Below are 19,479 nucleotides of genomic sequence, written 5' to 3' on the forward strand. Positions count from 1 at the left end.
CAGGTTTTCCCAGTGGTCAATTTTTAACAGCTGTTCCTGGAATTGCTGGGATGTTGCATCCGGAGGCTTGTAGACTACCACAATGACTAGGTTCTGGTTCTCGACCTTTACTGCTAAAACTTCCACTACATCATTTGAGGCATTTAGCAGTTCTGTGCAAACAAGTGACTCTGCAATGTACTATGTGTACCTGTTCTTAAATAAACTTACACAGTTTATCAACAATAAATCAGCCACAATAGCATTGCAACAGTCACCCTACACAGATACATAAGTTCCGGGGGCGTTGACCCCCGGAACTCTCTCCAGGTAAACTCCAGGTATCATACATAGTGTTAATTACCTAGGATAACCGTAAATAGTTAAACAAAGTGACTTATTTCCATTGGGGTTCTTGTAGGCTATAAAGTGCTTGGATAAAGTCTATTTGTATGTTGTAACCATCATCGTTTCAAGTTAATGTATGTCTGAACGACCTAATGTATATAGTCTTAAATTTAAAAAAAAAATCACATTTATGACGTCAGGATGAAGACTACCCATCTAGAAATTAATCAAACAATGCAGCACCTTCACAATTCCACCACTTATCATATTTTTTTTCGTACGGAACAGTCCAAATGTGCAAATTACTCATAGACTATCCAAATGAAAAAAAAAAATGTTTTTAGATAGGTTGTTGAACTCATTGTTAGTGGAGACCTAAACAAACTTGACCATACGTGAGTGATCTCTTTTAAATATTGCTTTAACCTCAAATTTGATACAGTTTCCATTATTTTTTTCTTGGTGATGGATAAATAAAGTTGGTAAGAAAGCTGTGACGTGAGGACAAGATCAGAAGACCAAAGACAAGGATGATTTAGGGGAATTTAAAATAAGGTTGACGTGTCACTGCTTTAAGGAAGTTAAGTGAGGAAATTTCAGCCTTGAATTATCCACGTCACTGTACCAGCTGTTGATCACTGTACCAGCTGTTGATCACCATACCAGCTGTTGATCACTGTACCAGCTGTTGATCACCATACCAGCTGTTGATCACTGTACCAGCTGTTGATCACCGTACCAGCTGTTGATCACTGTGCCAGCTGTAGATCACCGTACCAGCTGTTGATCACTGTACCAGCTGTTGATCACTGTACCAGCTGTTGATCACCGTACCAGCTGTTGATCACTGTACCAGCTCCAGCTGTTGATCGCCGTACCAGCTGTTGATCACTGTGCCAGCTGTTGATCGCCGTACCAGCTGTTGATCACTGTACCAGCTGTTGATCACCATACCAGCTGTTGATCACTGTGCCAGCTGTTGATCACCGTACCAGCTGTTGATCACCGTACCAGCTGTTGATCACCGTACCAGCTGTTGATCACCGTACCAGCTGTTGATCACTGTGCCAGCTGTTGATCACCGTACCAGCTGTTGATCACCGTACCAGCTGTTGATCACTGTACCAGCTGTTGATCACTGTACCAGCTGTTGATCACTGTGCCAGCTGTTGATCACCGTACCAGCTGTTGATCACCATACCAGCTGTTGATCACCGTACCAGCTGTTGATCACTGTACCAGCTGTTGATCACTGTGCCAGCTGTTGATCATACCAGCTGTTGATCACCATACCAGCTGTTGATCACTGTACCAGCTGTTGATCACTGTACCAGCTGTTGATCACTGTGCCAGCTGTTGATCACCGTACCAGCTGTTGATCACTGTGCCAGCTGTTGATCACTGTACCAGCTGTAGATCACCGTACCAGCTGTTGATCACTGTGCCAGCTGTTGATCACTGTACCAGCTGTTGATCACCATACCAGCTGTTGATCACTGTACCAGCTGTTTATCACCGTACCAGCTGTTGATCACTGTGCCAGCTGTTGATCACTGTACCAGCTGTTTATCACCATACCAGCTGTTGATCACTGTACCAGCTGTTGATCACCGTACCAGCTGTTGATCACTGTACCAGCTGTTTATCACCGTACCAGCTGTTGATCACTGTGCCAGCTGTTGATCACTGTACCAACTGGTGATTACTGCACCAGCTGTTGACCATAGCATAAGTTTACTACACCAGCTCTTGGTCAGTACAATTATTCTTCATTGCACCAGCTGTAGATCACTACAACTATTGATCATTACAACTGTTGATCATTGCACCAGCTGTTGATCACTACAACTATTGATCATTACAACTATTGATCATTACAATTATTGATCATTGCATCAGCTGTTGATCACTACAACTATTGATCATTACAGCTGTTGATCATTAAAATTGATCATTGCACCAGCTGTTGATCACTACAACTATTGATTATTACAGGTGTTGATCATTACAACAATTGATCATTGCATCAGCTGTTGATCAGTACAGTTATTCTTCACTGCACCAGCTGTTGATCGCTACAACAATTGATCATTGCACCAGCTGTTGATCATTACAATTATTATTCATTGCACCAGCTGTTAATCAGTACAGTTATTCTTCATTGCACCAGCTACAACAATTGATCATTGCACCAGCTGTTGATAACTACAACTATTGATCACTGTAACTCACGAAATCATAATGACACGATTGCAAACTATACCATGGTCGGGGATTGAACTCATGGTATGGTTTGTTTGTAATCGCGTCATTACAATTTTGTGAGTCACGATGATGGCTTTGAGGGGACTAGAGCTAGAGTTTGTCATGGCCATGCTGGCGGGAGATTAATCTGTAAAAACTTGTATTTGTGGTCACAGTGGGGCCGATGCAAACCTTTCCGTGGTATATAAATCTACCTGTTTGGATGAATCTTATTGTAGCCAGCTGGCCCAGAGGCTTATGCGTTGGCCGGGAGTTTTACAACTCACTTGCTACGAGTTCAGTCCCTGCCCTTGGTATGGTTTATTGATCATTGGTGGCCTGGTGGCTAAAGCTCCCGCTTCACACACGGAGGGCCCAGGTTCGATTCCCGGCTGGTGGAAACATTTCGACACGTTTCCTTGCACCTGTTGTCCTGTTCACCTAGCAGCAAATAGGTACCTGGGTGTTAGTCGACTGGTGTGGGTCGCATCCTGGGGGACAAGATTAAGGACCCCAATGGAAATAAGTTAGACAGTCCTTGATGACGCACTGACTTTCTTGGGTTATCCTGGGTGGCTAACCCTCCGGGGTTAAAAATCCGAACGAAATCTTATCTTATCTTATTGCACCAGCTTATGATTATCATTTCTGGTGCTTAATACTAATTTTGCAATTTTTGTGGTAATACATGTATACACAGTTTTTCAAATGAGGCTCCTTGTTGGCAGTAAGGGCTCTTGCTTTAAGGAATTGGACCTTTGTTTCCTTTCCTTGGATCAAATTTGAATGGCTCACATTCTCCCAGGTACTGTATTATCTTTTTTAGTTTAGCTTTCCTCTTTGAATGTAATAATAATATAGTGTGTCAACTGGTTAATGAAAATTCATGTGTAGATAATAATGTAATTTTGCAGCATGCTCAGCATGAGGTGGCGACTGTTAGTGGCAGCAGTGCTGGTGGGCTCCTTCCTTGAGGCTCTCCCTGTCAAGGATAAGACAGCAGAGGAACACAAGAGTGATGAACACAAAGATGGGGAGGAGCACAACGAAGACTGGGTGAGTGGTCGTGCAGATGTGTTAGTTTGGGAAATGATGAACAAGACTGAAGAAGTAATGATTGCAGGCAGCTTTTTAAAATAGATTTTAGGAGAACTAGCCTCAGGCCAGGCTGCAAATGTAGACAAATCCTTAAAATCTGCATCACATACATCACTCAATTTTTTAATAGATAATTACAATTTTTTTATGAATTATAGCCCTAAATGTCAGGGTTTTCTGGGTATTCTATCACTGTGTCTACATAATGTAATGATTGCATGCCAGATCACTTATGAGATTCTCCTTTGACCATTTTTTGCTGACTAATACTAAATGCTAAATGGTTAAATACGATTTTTTTCAATAAATATTTGTTCTTAATATTAGCAAAACTATGTAAAGTCACCTTTTATTAGGAATATGTTTCAAGTTGGCTCTGCTTCATAGTCATTGAGGCTAGAAACAAAGTCAGTGCTTGTGTATGAAACTGACGAGACTGCCTGTGCATTCATTTTCGTGCATGAGTGCTTATGTTTTTCTCTAATACATTTCACAGCCAACATATAAATTGGAGACATAACTTTAGTCAGTATCTCAGTCCATCTATGATAAAAGTTCAGGACAGACATATCTCTTCTTCAGGAATTAAATTTGGAATATGGTCGATACTTAAAAGAAGTTGTACAAGCACTGGAAAGTGATGCAGCCTTCAGGAAGAAACTAGAAACTGCAGAGGTGGATGACATCAAGGTACAGTAGTATGTTAAGTCTTTTGAAAGCACAGTACAATAATGGGTTTATGATCACTAACATCTCATATCATAAAATTCTTTGAAAGGGTTCTGTGAATCAAGATCGCCAACCACCTAGATACCCATCAGTTACGCAACCCAATTCAATTCAAAGTTTATTCTCTATAAGGATTACAATGCTGAGTTTACAGAATTTGGTTATTGTGTGGTTTACATGTAGTAAAATAATAATTACAGAGGGTACCACTAGAACACCTAGCATGGCTAGGCATTTCGGGCAGACTTAGATTAATTCTTAAATTTAAAATATTACAAATTATGAGGTAAGTTGGTATTATGGCTAAGTGACTAAATACTAGTTCAGGGCAACACGGGTTTAGAGCAAGTCGCTCCTGCCTGTATCGGCTACTGGACCACTATGACATGGTCCTGGATGCTGTAGAGGATAAACAAAATGCAGATGTATACACAGACTTTGCAAAAGCCTTCGACAAGTGTGACCATGGTGTAATTGTGCACAAAGTGTGTGATAAAGGAATAACAGGAAAAGTTGGTAGATGGATTTATAACTTCCTAACAAATAGAACACCTGGAGTTTACATGGAGAGAGTTCCAGGGGTCAACACCCCTGCAGCCCAGTCTGTGACCAGGCCTCATGGTGGATCAGGGCCTGATCAACCAGGCTGTTACTGCTGGCTGCACTCAGTCCAACGTACGAGCCACAGCCCGGCTGGTCAGGTACCGACTTTAGGTGCTTGTCCAGTGCCTGCTTGAAGACAGCCAGGGGTTTATTGGTAATCCCCCTTATGTATGCTGGGAGGCAGTTTAACAGTCTTGGGCCCCTGACACTTATTGTGTTGTCTCTTAACTTGCTAGTGACACCCCTGCTTTTCATTGGGGGGATGTTGCATCATCTGCTGAGTCTTTTGCTTTTGTAGTGAGTGATTTCCGTGTGCTAGTTTGGTACTAGTCCCTCTAGGATTTTCCAGGTGTATATAATCATGTATCTCTCCCGCCTGCGTTCCAGGGAGTACAGGTTCAGGAATTTCAAGCGCTTCCAGTAATTGAGGTGTTTTATCTCTGTTATGCGTGCCTTGAAGGTTCTCTGTACATTTTCTAGGTTAGCAATTTCACCTGCCTTGAAAGGTGCTGTTAGTGTGCAGCAATATTAGCGTCTAGATAGAACAAGCGACCTGAAGAGTGTCATCATGGGCTTGGCATCCCTAATTTTGAAGGTTCTCATTATCCATCCTGTCATTTTTCTGGCAGATGCAATTGATACAATGTTATGGTCCTTGAAGGCGAGATCCTCCGACATGATCACTCCCAGGTCTTTGACGTTAGTTTTTTTTGCTCTATTTTGTGGATGGAATTTGTTTTATACTCTGGTGAAGTTTTAATTTCCTCGTGTTTACCATATCGGAGTACTAATTGAAGTTTCTCATCGTTGAACTTCATATTGTTTTCTGCAGCCCATTGAAAGATTTGGTTGATGTCTGCCTGGAGCCTTGCAGTGTCTGCAGTGGAAGACAGTCATGCAGATTCAGGTGTCATCTGCAAAGGAAGACACTGTGATGTGGCTGACATCCTTGTCTGTGTCAGGTATGAGGATGAGAAAGAAAATGGTAGCGAGTACTGTGCCTTGGGGAACAGAGCTTTTCAGAGTACCCGCCTCAGACTACTTTGTTGACTACTACTCTTTGTGTTCTGTTTGTGAGGAAATTATAGATCCATCTACCAACTTTTCCTGTTATTCCTTTAGCACGCATTTTGTGCACTATTACGCCATGGTCACACTTGTCAAAGGCTTTTGCAAAGTCTGTGTATATTACATCTGCGTTCTTTTTGTCTTCTAGTGCATCAAGGACCTTGTATTAGTGACCCAGTAGTTGGGACAGACAGGAGTGACCTGTTCTAAACCCATGTTGCCCTGGGTTGTGTAATAGATGGGTATCTAGATGGGTGGCAATCTTGCTTCTTAGGACTCTTTCAAAGATTTATGTGATATGGGATGTTAGTGCTATCAGTCTGTAGTTCTTTGCTATTGCTTTACTGCCCTCTTTGTGGAGTGGGGCTATGTCTTGTATTTAGTAACTGGGACGACCCCAGTATCCATGCTCCCTGTCCATAGGATGTTAAAAACACGTGATAGGGGCTTCTTGCAGTTCTTGATGAACACTGAGTTCCATGAGTCTGGCCCTGGGGCAGAGTGCATGGGCATGTCATTTATCGCCTGTTCGAAGTCATTTGGCATCAGAATAACATCAGATGGGCTTTTGTTTGCCAAGTTTTGTGGCTCTCTCATAAAAAATTCGTTTAGATCTTCGACTCAGTCTGATTTGCGGCTTGCTAAAAACTGAGTCATATTGGGACTTGATTCGCTCACTCATTTCCTTGCTGTCATCTGTGTAGGGCCCATCTTGTTTAAGTAGGGGCCCAATATTGGGTGTTGTTCTCGACTTTGATTTGGCATAAGAAAAGAAATGCTTTGGGTTTCTATCGATTTCATTTATGGCTTTTAGTTCTACCCATGATTCCTGACTCCTATAAGATTCCTTTAGCTTTAGTTCGATGTTTGCTATTTCTCTGACCAGTTTCTCCCTACGCATTTCAGATATATTGGCCTCTTAGCCGCTCTGTTATTCTTTTCCGTCGCCTGTAAAGGGAGCGCCTGTCTCTTTCTACTTTACATCTACTCCTCCTTTTTCTTAAAGGAATATGCCTTGAGCATACATCGAGTGCCAGCGAGTTAATCTGCTCTAGGCACAAGTTGCGGTCTGTGTTGCTTAGTCTATATTCCCAGCTTATATCGTTTAGGACTTGGTTTACTTCGTCCCACTTTATGCTCTTGTTATTGAAGTTGAATTTGGTGCAGGTTCCCTCGTGAATGATCTCATTTTGTCGGTCTGGGGCTCCACGCATACATGTTTGAACCTCGATTATGTTGTGATCCGAGTATATTGTTTTTGATATAGTGACATTTCATATCAGATTATCAGTGTTAGTGAAGATGAGGTCCAGTATATTCTCCAGTCTAGTAGGCTCTATTATTTGCTGGTTTAAGTTGAATTTTGTGCAGAGATTTAAAAGCTTGTGTACTCACCTAGTTGAGGTTGCGGGGGTCGAGTCCGAGCTCCTGTGTGTGTGTGTGTGTGTGTGTGTGTGTGAGTTCTCATCTGAGCTGCCTCTTGGTGTTATCACTGCAACAACATTATTTGCTATATTCCTCCATTTTAGGTGCCTTAAGTTGAAATCCCCCAGGAGCAAGATGTTGGGGGCAGGAGCTGGAAGATTTTCCAGACAATGGTCAATTTTCAACAGCTGTTCCCGGAATTGTTGGGACGTTGCATCCGGAGGCTTGTAGACTACTACAATGACTAGATTTTGGTTCTCGATCTTTACTGCTGAAACTTCCATTACAACATTTGAAGCATTAAGCAGTTCTGTGCAAACAAGTGACTCTGCGATGTACAGGCCAACAACCCCCCCTTTTTGTCTGTTCACTCTGTCGCATCTGTATAGGTTGTAACCTGGGATCCATATTTCGTTGTCCTAGTGATCCTTTATGAGGGTCTCTGTGAAAGCTGTGAACATTGCATTTGCCTCTGCAAGCAGTCCATGGATGAAAGGCATTTTGTTGTTCGTTGTTGGCTTTAGATCCTTCATATTTGCAAAGAAGAATGTCATCAGATTGGTGGTACTGGGGGGGGACTTTTTTGTTCTGGCACTAATATCTGTGTCTGTTGGTTTGGAGTGGAGCCCATCGACTGTGATTCCACTCCAGAAATGAATGGATTTGGTGTACGATTTCTGCCATTTCCTGCCAGTTTTTTTCCTTCCTGGCACTAAAAAACCTCTCTTGAGTGGCTGTGGCTACGGCTATCCTGCTTTTCCAATGTATCTACCTCATCTGCTAGGAAAATGATAGGATGGATAATGAGACCCTTCAAAACTAGGGATACCAAGTCCATGATGATTCTCTTCAAATCGCTTGTGCTCTCTAGGCTGGAATACTGCTGTATACTAACGGCCCCCTTCAAGGCTGGCGACATTGTAGAGCTGGAGAGTGTACAAAGAACTTTCATGGCACACATAAATGCAATAAGGGATCTAAACTACTGGGAATGGTTGAAGGTCCTTGATCTGTATTCCCTTGAATGCAGGCAAGAGAGATACATGATAATACACATTTGGAAGGTCCTGGAGGGATTGGTACCAAACCTGCACACGAAAATCACTCTACATGAAAGCAAAAGACTTGGCAGGAGATGCAACGTTTCCCCGATGAAAAGCAGGGGTGCCACGAGTACACTGAGAGACAATACAGCAAATGTCCGGGGCCCAAGACTGTTCAATTGCCTCCCAGCATACTTAAGGGAGATTACCAATAGACCTCTGGTTGTCTTCAAGAAGGCACTGGACAGGCACCTAAAGTCAGTACCTGACCAACCAGGCTGTGGTTCGTACGTCAGCTTGCGTGCGGCCAGCAGTAACAGCCTGGTTGATCAGACCCTGATCCACCATGAGGCCTGGTCACTGACCGGGCCACGGGGGCATTGACCCCTGAAACCCTCTCCAGGTAAACCTTCAAAACTAAGGATGCCAAGCCCATGATGATTCTTCAAATTGTTAGTTCTCTCTAGGCTGGAATACTGCTGTGCACTAACTGCCCCCTTCAAGGCAGGCAAAATTGCTGACCTGGAGAGTGTACAAAGGACTTTCATGGCACACATAAGTATGATAAGGCACCTAAATTACTGGGAACAGTTGAAGTCCCTTGATTTGTATTCCCTGGAATGCAGGTGAGAGAGATGCATGATAATATTTACTTGGAAAATCCTCGAGGGATTAGTACCAAACTTGCACATGAAAATCACTCCCTATGAAAGCAAAAAGACTCGGCAGGAGATGCAACATTCCCCCAATGAAAAGCGGGTGCCATGAGTGTACTGAGAGAAAACACACCAAGTGTCAGAGGTCCAAGACTGTTCAACTGCCTCCCAGCATACATAAGGGGGATAGACCCCTGGATGTCTTCAAGAAGGCACTGGACAGGCACCTAAAGTCAGTACCTGACCAGCCGGGCTGTGGTTCGTACGTCAGTTTGCACGCAGCCAGCAGCAACAGCCTTGTTGATCAGACCCTGATCCTCCATGAGGCCTGGTCTCAGACCAGGCCACAGGGGCGTTGATCCCCCCGGAAACCTCTCCAGGTATACTTCAGGTGTTGATTCAGCTCTGGGATTACATTATTTGTACCTTAGGGATTACGTACATTATTTGTACATTCTGAGGAAAGCCACTTGCTATACAAAGCATTCTGGGAGACTAAGAATAGCACTGACAAACTACTTAATACTAGAACAGGTATATTGATTAAGAATGTAACTTGTAATTTTATTTTTCTATGACAGTTCATTATGAATAATTTTTGTGCATAATAAGTGGTTTGGATTACAATTGGGAGGTATAATTGAATAAGTTAGCAGCATAATTTAAAATTAACATTGCAAATGTTTATGATCTCTTCTTTCAACAAACTGGCCGTATCCCACCAAGGCAGGGTGACCCAAAAAGAAAAACGAATGTTTCTCTTTATAAATTTAGTAATTTATACAGGAGAAGGGGTTACTAGGCCCTTGCTCCAGGCATTTTAGTCGCCTCGTACAACACGCATGGGTTACGGAGGAAGAATTCTGTTCCACTTCCCCATGGATCTATACATATTTAACCCTTTCAGGGTCCAAGGCCCAAATCTGGAGTCACGCACCAGTGTCCAAGAATTTAAAAAAAAAAAATTTGTTATTTTTTCTTATGAAATCGTAGAGAATCTTTTCGTGAAGGTAATAAAACAAAAAGTACGAAATTTGGTGGAAAATTGACGAAATTATGCTCTCGCGAATTTTGATGTGTCAGCGATATTTATGAATCAGCGATTTTGCCGACTTTGACTCCCATTTTAGGCCAATTACATTATTCCAATCAACCAAATTCTTAGCTATTTCACTAGTATTACTTCTATTCTATCGATTGAGCACAAGAAATCGCCAAGTCAACTGTTTCAACTACAAAATAAAGTGATCAGAAATTGTTAATTTGGCCAATTTAACACAAAGTTCAAAATATTCCAATTTCAAAATAGGGTCCAGAATGAACAATGTAGGCATTCCTGGCACTAAACTAACATTTCCTCTGTTCATTAGTTATATTTTGAGGCTTTACAAATAAATTCCATTTTGATTTTTTATTCACATAATGAATTTTTATTCACACCAAAAAAATAGAAGATTTACTGTTATGCAATACTGTAATAATTGTATAAATATCATCACCATATTTGTGAATGTATATTAGACCCACCAGCTGGCGTGTATTAGACGTGTGAGGTCATTTGTTTACTCTTGAATATCGGCAAAAATTTAACATTTCCGCTACTTTGAGCTCAGTTTCAAGCCATTTCCAGTGCTAAAACCAATCAAAATCATTTCTATTTCTGTAATATGTCTTCCATTCTATCAAATGAGACCAAGAAATCGCAAATACAACTATAAAAAACATACGAAAAAACACTGCAAAGTAGCTGTTTTAATCGAAAAATCATGATTTCATTTTTTTTCTCTCATTATACACAGTGTGCTGCAGGATCTGTTTTATGTGGTGCACACATACCACATAGATGTATTCTCTCATATCTAGGCCCAAATGTACCAATCACAGTTTATCAGAGTGAGCTGAGCTCATGGCGTAGATCTACGGTTTGGACCCTGAACGTAAAGCCGTAGATCTACGGGACGGACCCTGAAAGGGTTAATATTGCATTTTTTTTTTTTTTGTCAACTTTCAGATAGGTTCCATATTTTGGCACGGAGTGTATATTCAAGTTGAGTTGTACACATAGAGTATCAAGGAGATATTTATTTTGAATGTTTTTCTTATGTGATTCAGGAATTGTTTTAACTCATGGTTACTGTTGGTGGAAAAATGGACACAAATGCAGTATGCACTTTATCAAGTCACAAGCCTTTCTGTTACTCTCATCACCTTGCTCTATTCAGTGTTCACTTTTAATTTCCTTCTTTTACACACACAAATGTGTTCACTGACTTCTGCAACTTTTCAGAATCTTCCAAAAAAGGACTGTTATTGGCAGAGAGAAACTATAACAACTGCCATTTCATATCAGTCAGACTCTTTTAATTCACACCTCTCCTACAAGTAACTTATTAAAACCAAGAAAAAAATTGTAAATTAATAAAAAAGTTTTTTATTCAGTTTAAACCATGGTTTAAATCAGCCAACCCTGATATGCACTTCATTTATACCATTAATCACCTGAATTTATCTTCTTTTAGTCTGGCAAGATTGCACGAGAACTCCACTTTGTCGACCATAATGTTCGTACTAAGCTGGATGAGCTGAAGCGTCGAGAACTTGAACGTCTCCGCCACCTAGCAATCAAGGTAATGTTATCAGTTTGGAGTGGAAACTTTAAACAATATTTTGGTCCATTCTGGATTATCATAAAGTTGTGAGGTAATTTTGATAGATTTTCCTTTAAAGAACTTGTTTAACTGAGGAATTCTTGGATGTACCTAAACTGTACTTTGGACATGCTGTATATGATATATGTATATAGTAATTTTCATATGTAATAGAGTAGACAGCAATAAAATCAAAGCAGGAAAAGAAAGAAACAAATAAACTCATTCAGTAGCTCTCACATACAAATGTAGTTGGTGTGTTAGGAAAAAATACATTACTTCTATATTGTAAAAACCTCTCATATGCTGACTTTTTCTCCTGTGCCATCTTTGTCATAAAGTGTTTCAGCTGAATGTTTGTGTGTTTTTGTCAAATATTGGTTTTCAGTAGTACTTTTTGCAAGTTTTGTCGAGAACATTTTTTTTGCATCAAAACCATCTGATACTTTTTGAAAGTTCTTCAAAAAACAGGATAGATTTATGCATGAACTATATGAAAAATTTAAGTTGACTCATATTCAGCATTGGGTTGTATTTGAATATTGTACATAAGGTACATATTTAGAACTACAGAAAATAAAATCCAGCTGAAAGGTTGTGCTGGCTACTGGTAATTTCCATTATTTCCTTGCAGTTACTTATCAAAGGCAGTTTTAGATATGATTTATAATGTAGTTACAGCTGCTAATGAGGCCATGAGACAGCATAAAGAAGTGTATTTGGTTCACTTTCTACTATTGCTGACTACAGCCCCAGCATAAATGTGAAACCTAGCAATTACACTCGTGCTCTAAAGAAGAGTAGTACTTTTTTGTGAAAACAATTAATTAATAATTAATCATTCTACATCCTGCCACACAGTTAAACTGTCTGTCTAACTTGTATTTATTATGATTTAGGACACTGATTTCATTTAGTGGTGGAGAAGGAGGGAGGGTGTTTTAAACAGGCCACTCACACCACTGTTCTCAACTGAATGTACACAACTAACACCCACTGCCTTCACATATATTAATTATTATGTTTCTCAGTTTTTATTTTATCTGATGTACTTATCTGTTGTCCATTAATCCCTTTTGGTGTCGGTCACATTGTATCATGGCTTTGAAGCCGGTATCGATCACATAGTATGACGCCATGAGCTCAACTCACTCAGATAAGCTGTGTGAGTGGTAAATTTGGGCCTAGATATGAGAGAATGGGTTTATGCAGTAAGTGTGCACCATATAAAAAGAAATCCTGCAGTATGCAGTGCATAATGAGGAAAGAACTATGACCATGTTTTTGGTTTAAAACTGTTTTTGTGATGTATTTTTGTATTGTTTTTATGGTTGTACGTATTCTTGGTTTCTTAGTCTTGTTTGATATATTGGAAGATATGTTACAGAAATAGAGATGATTTTCATTAGTTTCAGGACTGAAAGTAGCTTGAAATTGAGCTCAAAGTAGCAGAAATGCTCAATTTTTGCCAATATTCCAGAGTACACAAATGACATCACTTGTCTGATATGCATCCAGCTGGCCAGTCTTATACACATTTAGGAATGCACCAACATTATTTATACAATTATTAAAGTAATTCAGTAGTCTGCTTAACAGTAAATCTTCTATTTTTTGTGTGAATAAATATTCAAAATGAAAAGCAAGCCTAATATAAGAGGGGCCTGGAGACATGACACAGGAACAGAAGAAATTTTTATTTAAGTGCCAGGAATGACTACATTTATACCCTGGACCCTATTTTCAAACTGGCAATTGTTGAATTTTTTATGAAATTGGCCAAATTACTGATTTTTTATCATGATCATTTTATTGGATAATTGAAAAAGGAAACTGGACAGTTTATTTTACTCACTTGATAGAATAGAAGGAATACTAGCAAAATAGCTATGAGTTTGGTGGAGTGGAGCAATGTAATTGGCTAAAAAATATAGCACAGTGGACAAAATTGCCGATGTGTAAATATTGCTGAGACCGCTAACTTTGCAAGAGCACAATTCCATGAGGTTTTCATCAAATTTCATACTTTTGGTTTCATTACCTTTGGAAAAAGATTATCATTTCATAAGATAAAATAATTTTTTTTTAATTCTTTGACCCTGAGAGCAAGTTTGAGAGCAGGGGTCTCAACACTTGAAAGGGTTAGTCAGAAAATTGTAAATCATAGGTTATTTAAAAAATTAAGCATTATTGTGCTTGAAAGATTTCCTGTTTGAAAGGAAATTGCAGTTAATGATACTAGGTAAAATGTCTGTATAGAATAATATCACTAGCAGGATGCCACATACATTAGTGCTTGCTTCAGTAATATTTCTAATATACAGTATATAATGGCCTTGCCAGTAGGAATTACGAACTATACCGCAGTTTGGAGTGACTAAACTGTCATATCTGGGCACCTCTGCAAAGACAGTGATTATGTATGAGAGATGGTGAAAGTGTTGACTGATAATCAAAAGTTTTTTCTCTCTTTTTGGGTTTTTCATTCTTTTGGGTCACCCTGCCTTGGTGGGAAATGGCCGACGTGTTAAAAAAAAAAAAATGAGCATTACAAATGAAGGAGGCGTTTGGGATATTGGCAGTTTGGAGGGACGTCTAAGCTCATGTTACCGAAACATTTCAATACAATTTAACTCTAATAGTACTCTCATCAGACTTAGCTCACCTGTTTTTTTATGTTTTGTTAACTGCAGGAGCATGAGAAGGAGACAGGTGTGGATCGAAATTTGCTGAAGGTTCCTGTCCACATTGACCATAAGAATCCTACCAGATTTGAAGTGGAAGATTTAAAGAAGCTAATTCTCAAGGTGAGCTATAAGTTCATAGACCAAATTAGTCATGTGTGAGCATTGATGAATTAATGTGTGACAATAGACATTGAAGTTGATTCTAACTGTTGTTTAAATTCTGCATTATGTAAAGTACTTTGAGGATTATTACATGATAATTCAAGTTTAAGGAAATATGACTGTGGATATATTGGTAAGAAGAAATTTTTTATTTTATAAATAAATGATTTGAAATACTGCATCCCTTGATGTGAAAAAGTATATTTCAGTATTTTTTTAAGTATACTAGTATATACAAAGTGTTGTTTATTGCAATTAGTAATGTATTGAAATTGCAGACAGTATACCCTTGATGTAAAGAGGAATTAAAAATATACACATATCTCATTCCTACAGACTACAGAAGACTTGGAAAAAGTTGATGAACAGCGTCGTACGGAATTTAAAAATTACGAAATGGAAAAAGAGTTTGAACGACAGCAAGAACTGGCTAAGATGGATGAAGAACACCGCAAGAAGGCTGAAGCTGAACATGAGGAAGAGATTAAGAAACATGGACGTCACAGTAAACTCCATCATCCTGGCTCAAAAAAGCAGTTAGAAGAGGTAAATGCCAGTACATATATTAACCCTGTTGCTGGCCGTGCTGTAGTACTACGTGATGAGCTCGGCTCACTCAGATAAGCTGTAAGCGGTAAATTTTGGCCTAGATATGAGAGAATGTGTCTGTGTGGTAAGTGTGCAGCATATAAACAAATCCTGTACCATGCAGTGCATAATGAGAAAAAAAAACTGCGACTGTGTTATTGGTTTAAAACCATCTTTGCCGTGTATTTTCATATGGTTTTTATGGTTGTAGTCTTGGTTTCTTGGTCTCATTTGATAGAATGGAGGATATATTACAGAAATAGAGATGATTTTGATTGGTTTTACAACCGACAATAGTTCAAAGTGGCGGAAATGTTCGATTTTTGCCAGTGTTCAAGTGTAAACAAATCACATCACGCGTCCAGTACACGTTAACTGCTGTGTCTGATATGCGTTCCCGAATGGGCTGATCCTGTAATTGTTTTACATGATTAAAGGGTTGTTGGTGTCTTTTTCTGTCTCATAAACATGCAAGATGTAGGTAGTAGGTTGGTAGACAGCAACTGCCCAGGGAGGTACTTCTGCCCTGCCAGATGAGTGTAAAATGGAAGCCTGTAATTGTTTTACATGATGGTAGGATTGCTGGTGTCTTTATACTATTTTCTTACTAGTTCTTGTTCTGGTTTATTTCCACTTATCTCCATGGGGAAGTGGAACAGAATTCTTCCTGCGTAAGCCATATGTGTCGTAAGAGTCGACTAAAATGCCGGGAGCAAGGAGCTAGTAACCCCTTCTGTATACATTGCTAAAGTTAAAAAGAGAAACTTTTGTTTTTCGTTTTAGGCCACCTTGCTTTGGTGGGATACAGAAGAAACATGCAAGATTTCAGGTATGTCTTGCTACTTCTACTTACACTTAGGTCACACTGCACTTGCATGTACAAGCATATGTATTGTATACGCACCCATCTGGGTTTTCTATTTTCTTACTAATTCTTCTTGTTTATTTCCTCTTATTTCCATGGAGAAGTGGAACAGAATTCTTCCTCCATAAGTCATGCGCGTCGTAAGAGGTGACTAAAATGCTAGAGCAAGAGGCTAGTAACCCCTTCTCCTGTATACATTAGTTACTAAAGTTACAAAGATAAACTTTTGTTTTTCTTTTTGGGTCACCTTGCCTCAGTGGGATATGGCCGGTTTGTTGAAAGAAGAAGAATGAGCTGATATTATATATGCAGTTATTACAGTATTGCATAACAGTACAAATTTTTTTTTTTTGTATGAATAAAAATTCTTTGTGTGAATAAAAAGTCTAAATGAATTCATGTATAAACCCTGGAAATGTATCTGATGAACAGAGGATATCTTATTTTAGTGCCCAGAGTGCCTGGATTGTTTATTCTGGACCCTATTTTGAAATTTGTGTGAAGATGTCCAAATTACAAATTTCTGATCATTTTATTGGGTAGTTGATTGGGCAGTTTCTTGTGTTCATTCGATAAAATTGAAGACATACTAGCGAAATAGCTAACAATTTGGTTGACTGGAACAGAATAATTGGCCTAAAATCAAACTCAAAGTGGGCAAAATAGCTGATGCTTACATATTGTTGACACAGCAAATTTCACAAAAGTGTAATTTCGTCAGTTTTTGATCAAATTTTGCACTTTGTTTTGTTACCTTCAGAAAAAGATTCTCTACAATTTCATAAGAAAAAATAACCAATTTTTTTTTTTTTTTTTTTTTTTTTTAAATTCTTGGACACTGTGGACAGTAAAAGGATTAAAATTGTGTCAGCTCTTAAGACTAAAATTATATAGCCATAATGAATATTGCAACCTTAGATACATTAATTTTTTGATTGTCGACTTATATTTAATATTCAAACTTTCTGTATCAAACATGGCTGTCTCACTTATACTCTCATTTCTATCCATTGCTGTTATGTTTAATCTTCTAAATAGTTTTTGTTCACTGTGCCTTAGAACTTTATCTGATGTTACTTATAGTAGCACATCATCCATATCACTGGAGTAGTCTTAAATATCAATATTTTTCCAGAAAGCTACATTCATTTCCAATTTTTATTTTATCCTACCCTTATTGATCAACTTTACTCGACATGGCCCTTAAGCTAGGACTAGAGAAAATAACTGGCTTTGTGTGAGGAGTGAATTTTCTTTATTAGATATATTTCAGAAATCTGTCATGTGTAATTAGCATAACTATATTATAAAGAATGAGTTGTAAATAAATGTTGTAGATAAACATTATTACCTTTTGCCTGTAATAATTAATATGCACTTAATTTCTATTTTTATATAAGATTTATTTGCAATGCTTGCTCAACATTAAAGTAATACCCTACCCTGGTAGGTGTTTTGATGAGACAAAAAGTTGTGCTGACCTAGCAGCTTGTAGGGTGGAGATCTCAGGATTCCCTAAATTCATCTAAAGTGATTTGGAAGTGTGTCCACAGTCTCTCAGCGTCATGTGGTCTTGAAGGTCAAGTTTTGGACATTTTTGGCTGTTGACAATTTAATACAGGCAAGAGTAAGTTCAAAGTAGAATGACATGGAGAGCGTATAAATCTGTAGGGGAAGGAAGGCGGAGTAGGGGGTCGTCCTCGAAAAGGTTGGAGGGAGAAGGTAAACAAAATTTTGTGGGCGAGAGGCTTGGACTTCCAGCAAGCGTGCATGAGCCTGTTAGATAGGAGTGAATGGAGACGAATGGTATTTGGGACCTGACGATTTATTGGAGTGTGAGCAGGGTAATATTAGTGAAGGGATTCAGGGAAACCGATTACAGTGGTCCCTAGTTTTTCGTAGTTAATCCGTTCCTGGAGTTGCTACTCTTATCGAAATCTACTATTTGCGAATCAATTTTCCCCATTAGAAATAATGTAAATACAATTAATCCATTCCTGACACCCAGAAATATTAAAACAAAAAATTTTTTTACATGAAATATAGATGTAGTACATAAACAATACAATGGGAAATGATGAATGAAACATTAACATCATAACATTTACCTTTATTGGAGATTCTTCTTAGTGTATGGGAGTCTGGAGGAGGAGAGAGATTGGATTGTTTACAGTTCGGAAGTGGAATCCCCTTCCAGCAACACCTCAGGTACCAATTGCTTTTCTGGGGTTGCTTCTCTTCTTTGTTTCTTAATGCCACTAGGACAACCTTGAGAGTCACTGGAGTCCTGTCTCGCAAAATAACTGTGGAGAGAGCTCTGTTTCTGGCGTCTCTTTAACACTTCCCTAAAATGGCCCAAGACTTTGTCACTGTACATGTTGGCAACATGGCTTGCAACAACCTTGTCAGGGTGATGTTTCTCCATAAAGCTTTCCATCTTACCCCACATAGCAAAAATCTCTTTAATTTCTGAAGAAGGCACCTTCTTCCATCTCTCTTCCTCCTCCTCTGCAGCAAGATTCTGAGCTGCGATCTGTTGCTGTTCCTGCTGAAGCTCTTGCAGCTCCTCAGTGGTGAGCTCTTCGTTGTGGTCTTCCACCAACTCTTCCACATCCTCCAAACTCACATCCAACCCCATGGAACTCTCCAGTGCCACAATTGATTTAACAACAGATATAGGCTCATCAGGGTCAGTCCCAAACCCTTCAAAATCCCTCTTTTCGACACAATCTGGCCACAATTTTCTCCAAGCAGAGTTCAAAGTCCTGGTAGTCACTCCCTCCCAAGCCATACGTATAAGGGTTATGCAATGGAGGATGCTGAAGTGTTCTCTCCAAAATTCCCTTAGGGTCAAGTGAGTGTCTGTGGTCACAGTCAAGCACCTGTGAAACATTGCTTTGGTGTATTTCTCACCTTCTTTACCACAGGCTTGGCACTAGGAGCTTTCTTTGGAGCCATGGTAGCTTATTTAGTACTTGCAAGCACTAAAATGAGTGGAATATTATGAAATATTTCGTAGGAGCACGTGAGGGGACCTTCGCTCACTGGTAAACAATGCCAGACTGGCTGGGTAGGGAGGCCGCCCCGGCTCACACCGTGCGTACGTGTCCCGGACGAACTACTATTCGCGAGTCAACCTATGATTCGCGAGCCCATGTTTATACGAAAATATCCCTATGATTTCCGAAATCTATGATTCCCGAGAACTATGAAAAGCGAGGGACCACTGTATTTTTATATAGCCTGACTTGAGTCCTGGAAATGGGAAGTACAATGCCTGCACTTTAAAGGAGGGGTTCGGGATATTAGCAGTTTGGAGGGATATGTTGTGTATCT

At 39.5% G+C, this 19,479-nt stretch overlaps 1 protein-coding gene across 6 annotated transcripts in view; it reads left to right on the forward strand.

Annotated features, from left to right (window-relative positions):
• The first annotated feature begins 690 nt into the window (after positions 1–690).
• LOC128698754 (nucleobindin-2) overlaps positions 691–19,479 on the forward strand; it is a 47,814-nt gene continuing 29,025 nt past the window's right edge. For 4 of the 6 annotated variants that reach the window (XM_053791104.2, XM_070097682.1, XM_070097683.1 and 1 more), the window contains exons 1-6: positions 691–722; positions 3,486–3,627; positions 4,252–4,359; positions 11,713–11,820; positions 14,535–14,648; positions 15,027–15,236. In XM_053791104.2, the coding sequence (XP_053647079.1) occupies positions 3,487–3,627; positions 4,252–4,359; positions 11,713–11,820; positions 14,535–14,648; positions 15,027–15,236 (681 nt within the window). In that variant the 5' untranslated portion in view covers positions 691–722; position 3,486. Of the gene's footprint in view, positions 723–780; positions 810–3,297; positions 3,377–3,485; positions 3,628–4,251; positions 4,360–11,712; positions 11,821–14,534; positions 14,649–15,026; positions 15,237–19,479 lie in introns of those variants that run through there. The other 2 variants (XM_053791103.2, XM_053791105.2) reach the window with 2 other exon arrangements.

Source organism: Cherax quadricarinatus, chromosome 59, assembly GCF_038502225.1.
Source record: "Cherax quadricarinatus isolate ZL_2023a chromosome 59, ASM3850222v1, whole genome shotgun sequence".
In the NCBI taxonomy this organism is placed as follows: Eukaryota; Metazoa; Arthropoda; class Malacostraca; order Decapoda; family Parastacidae; genus Cherax; species Cherax quadricarinatus.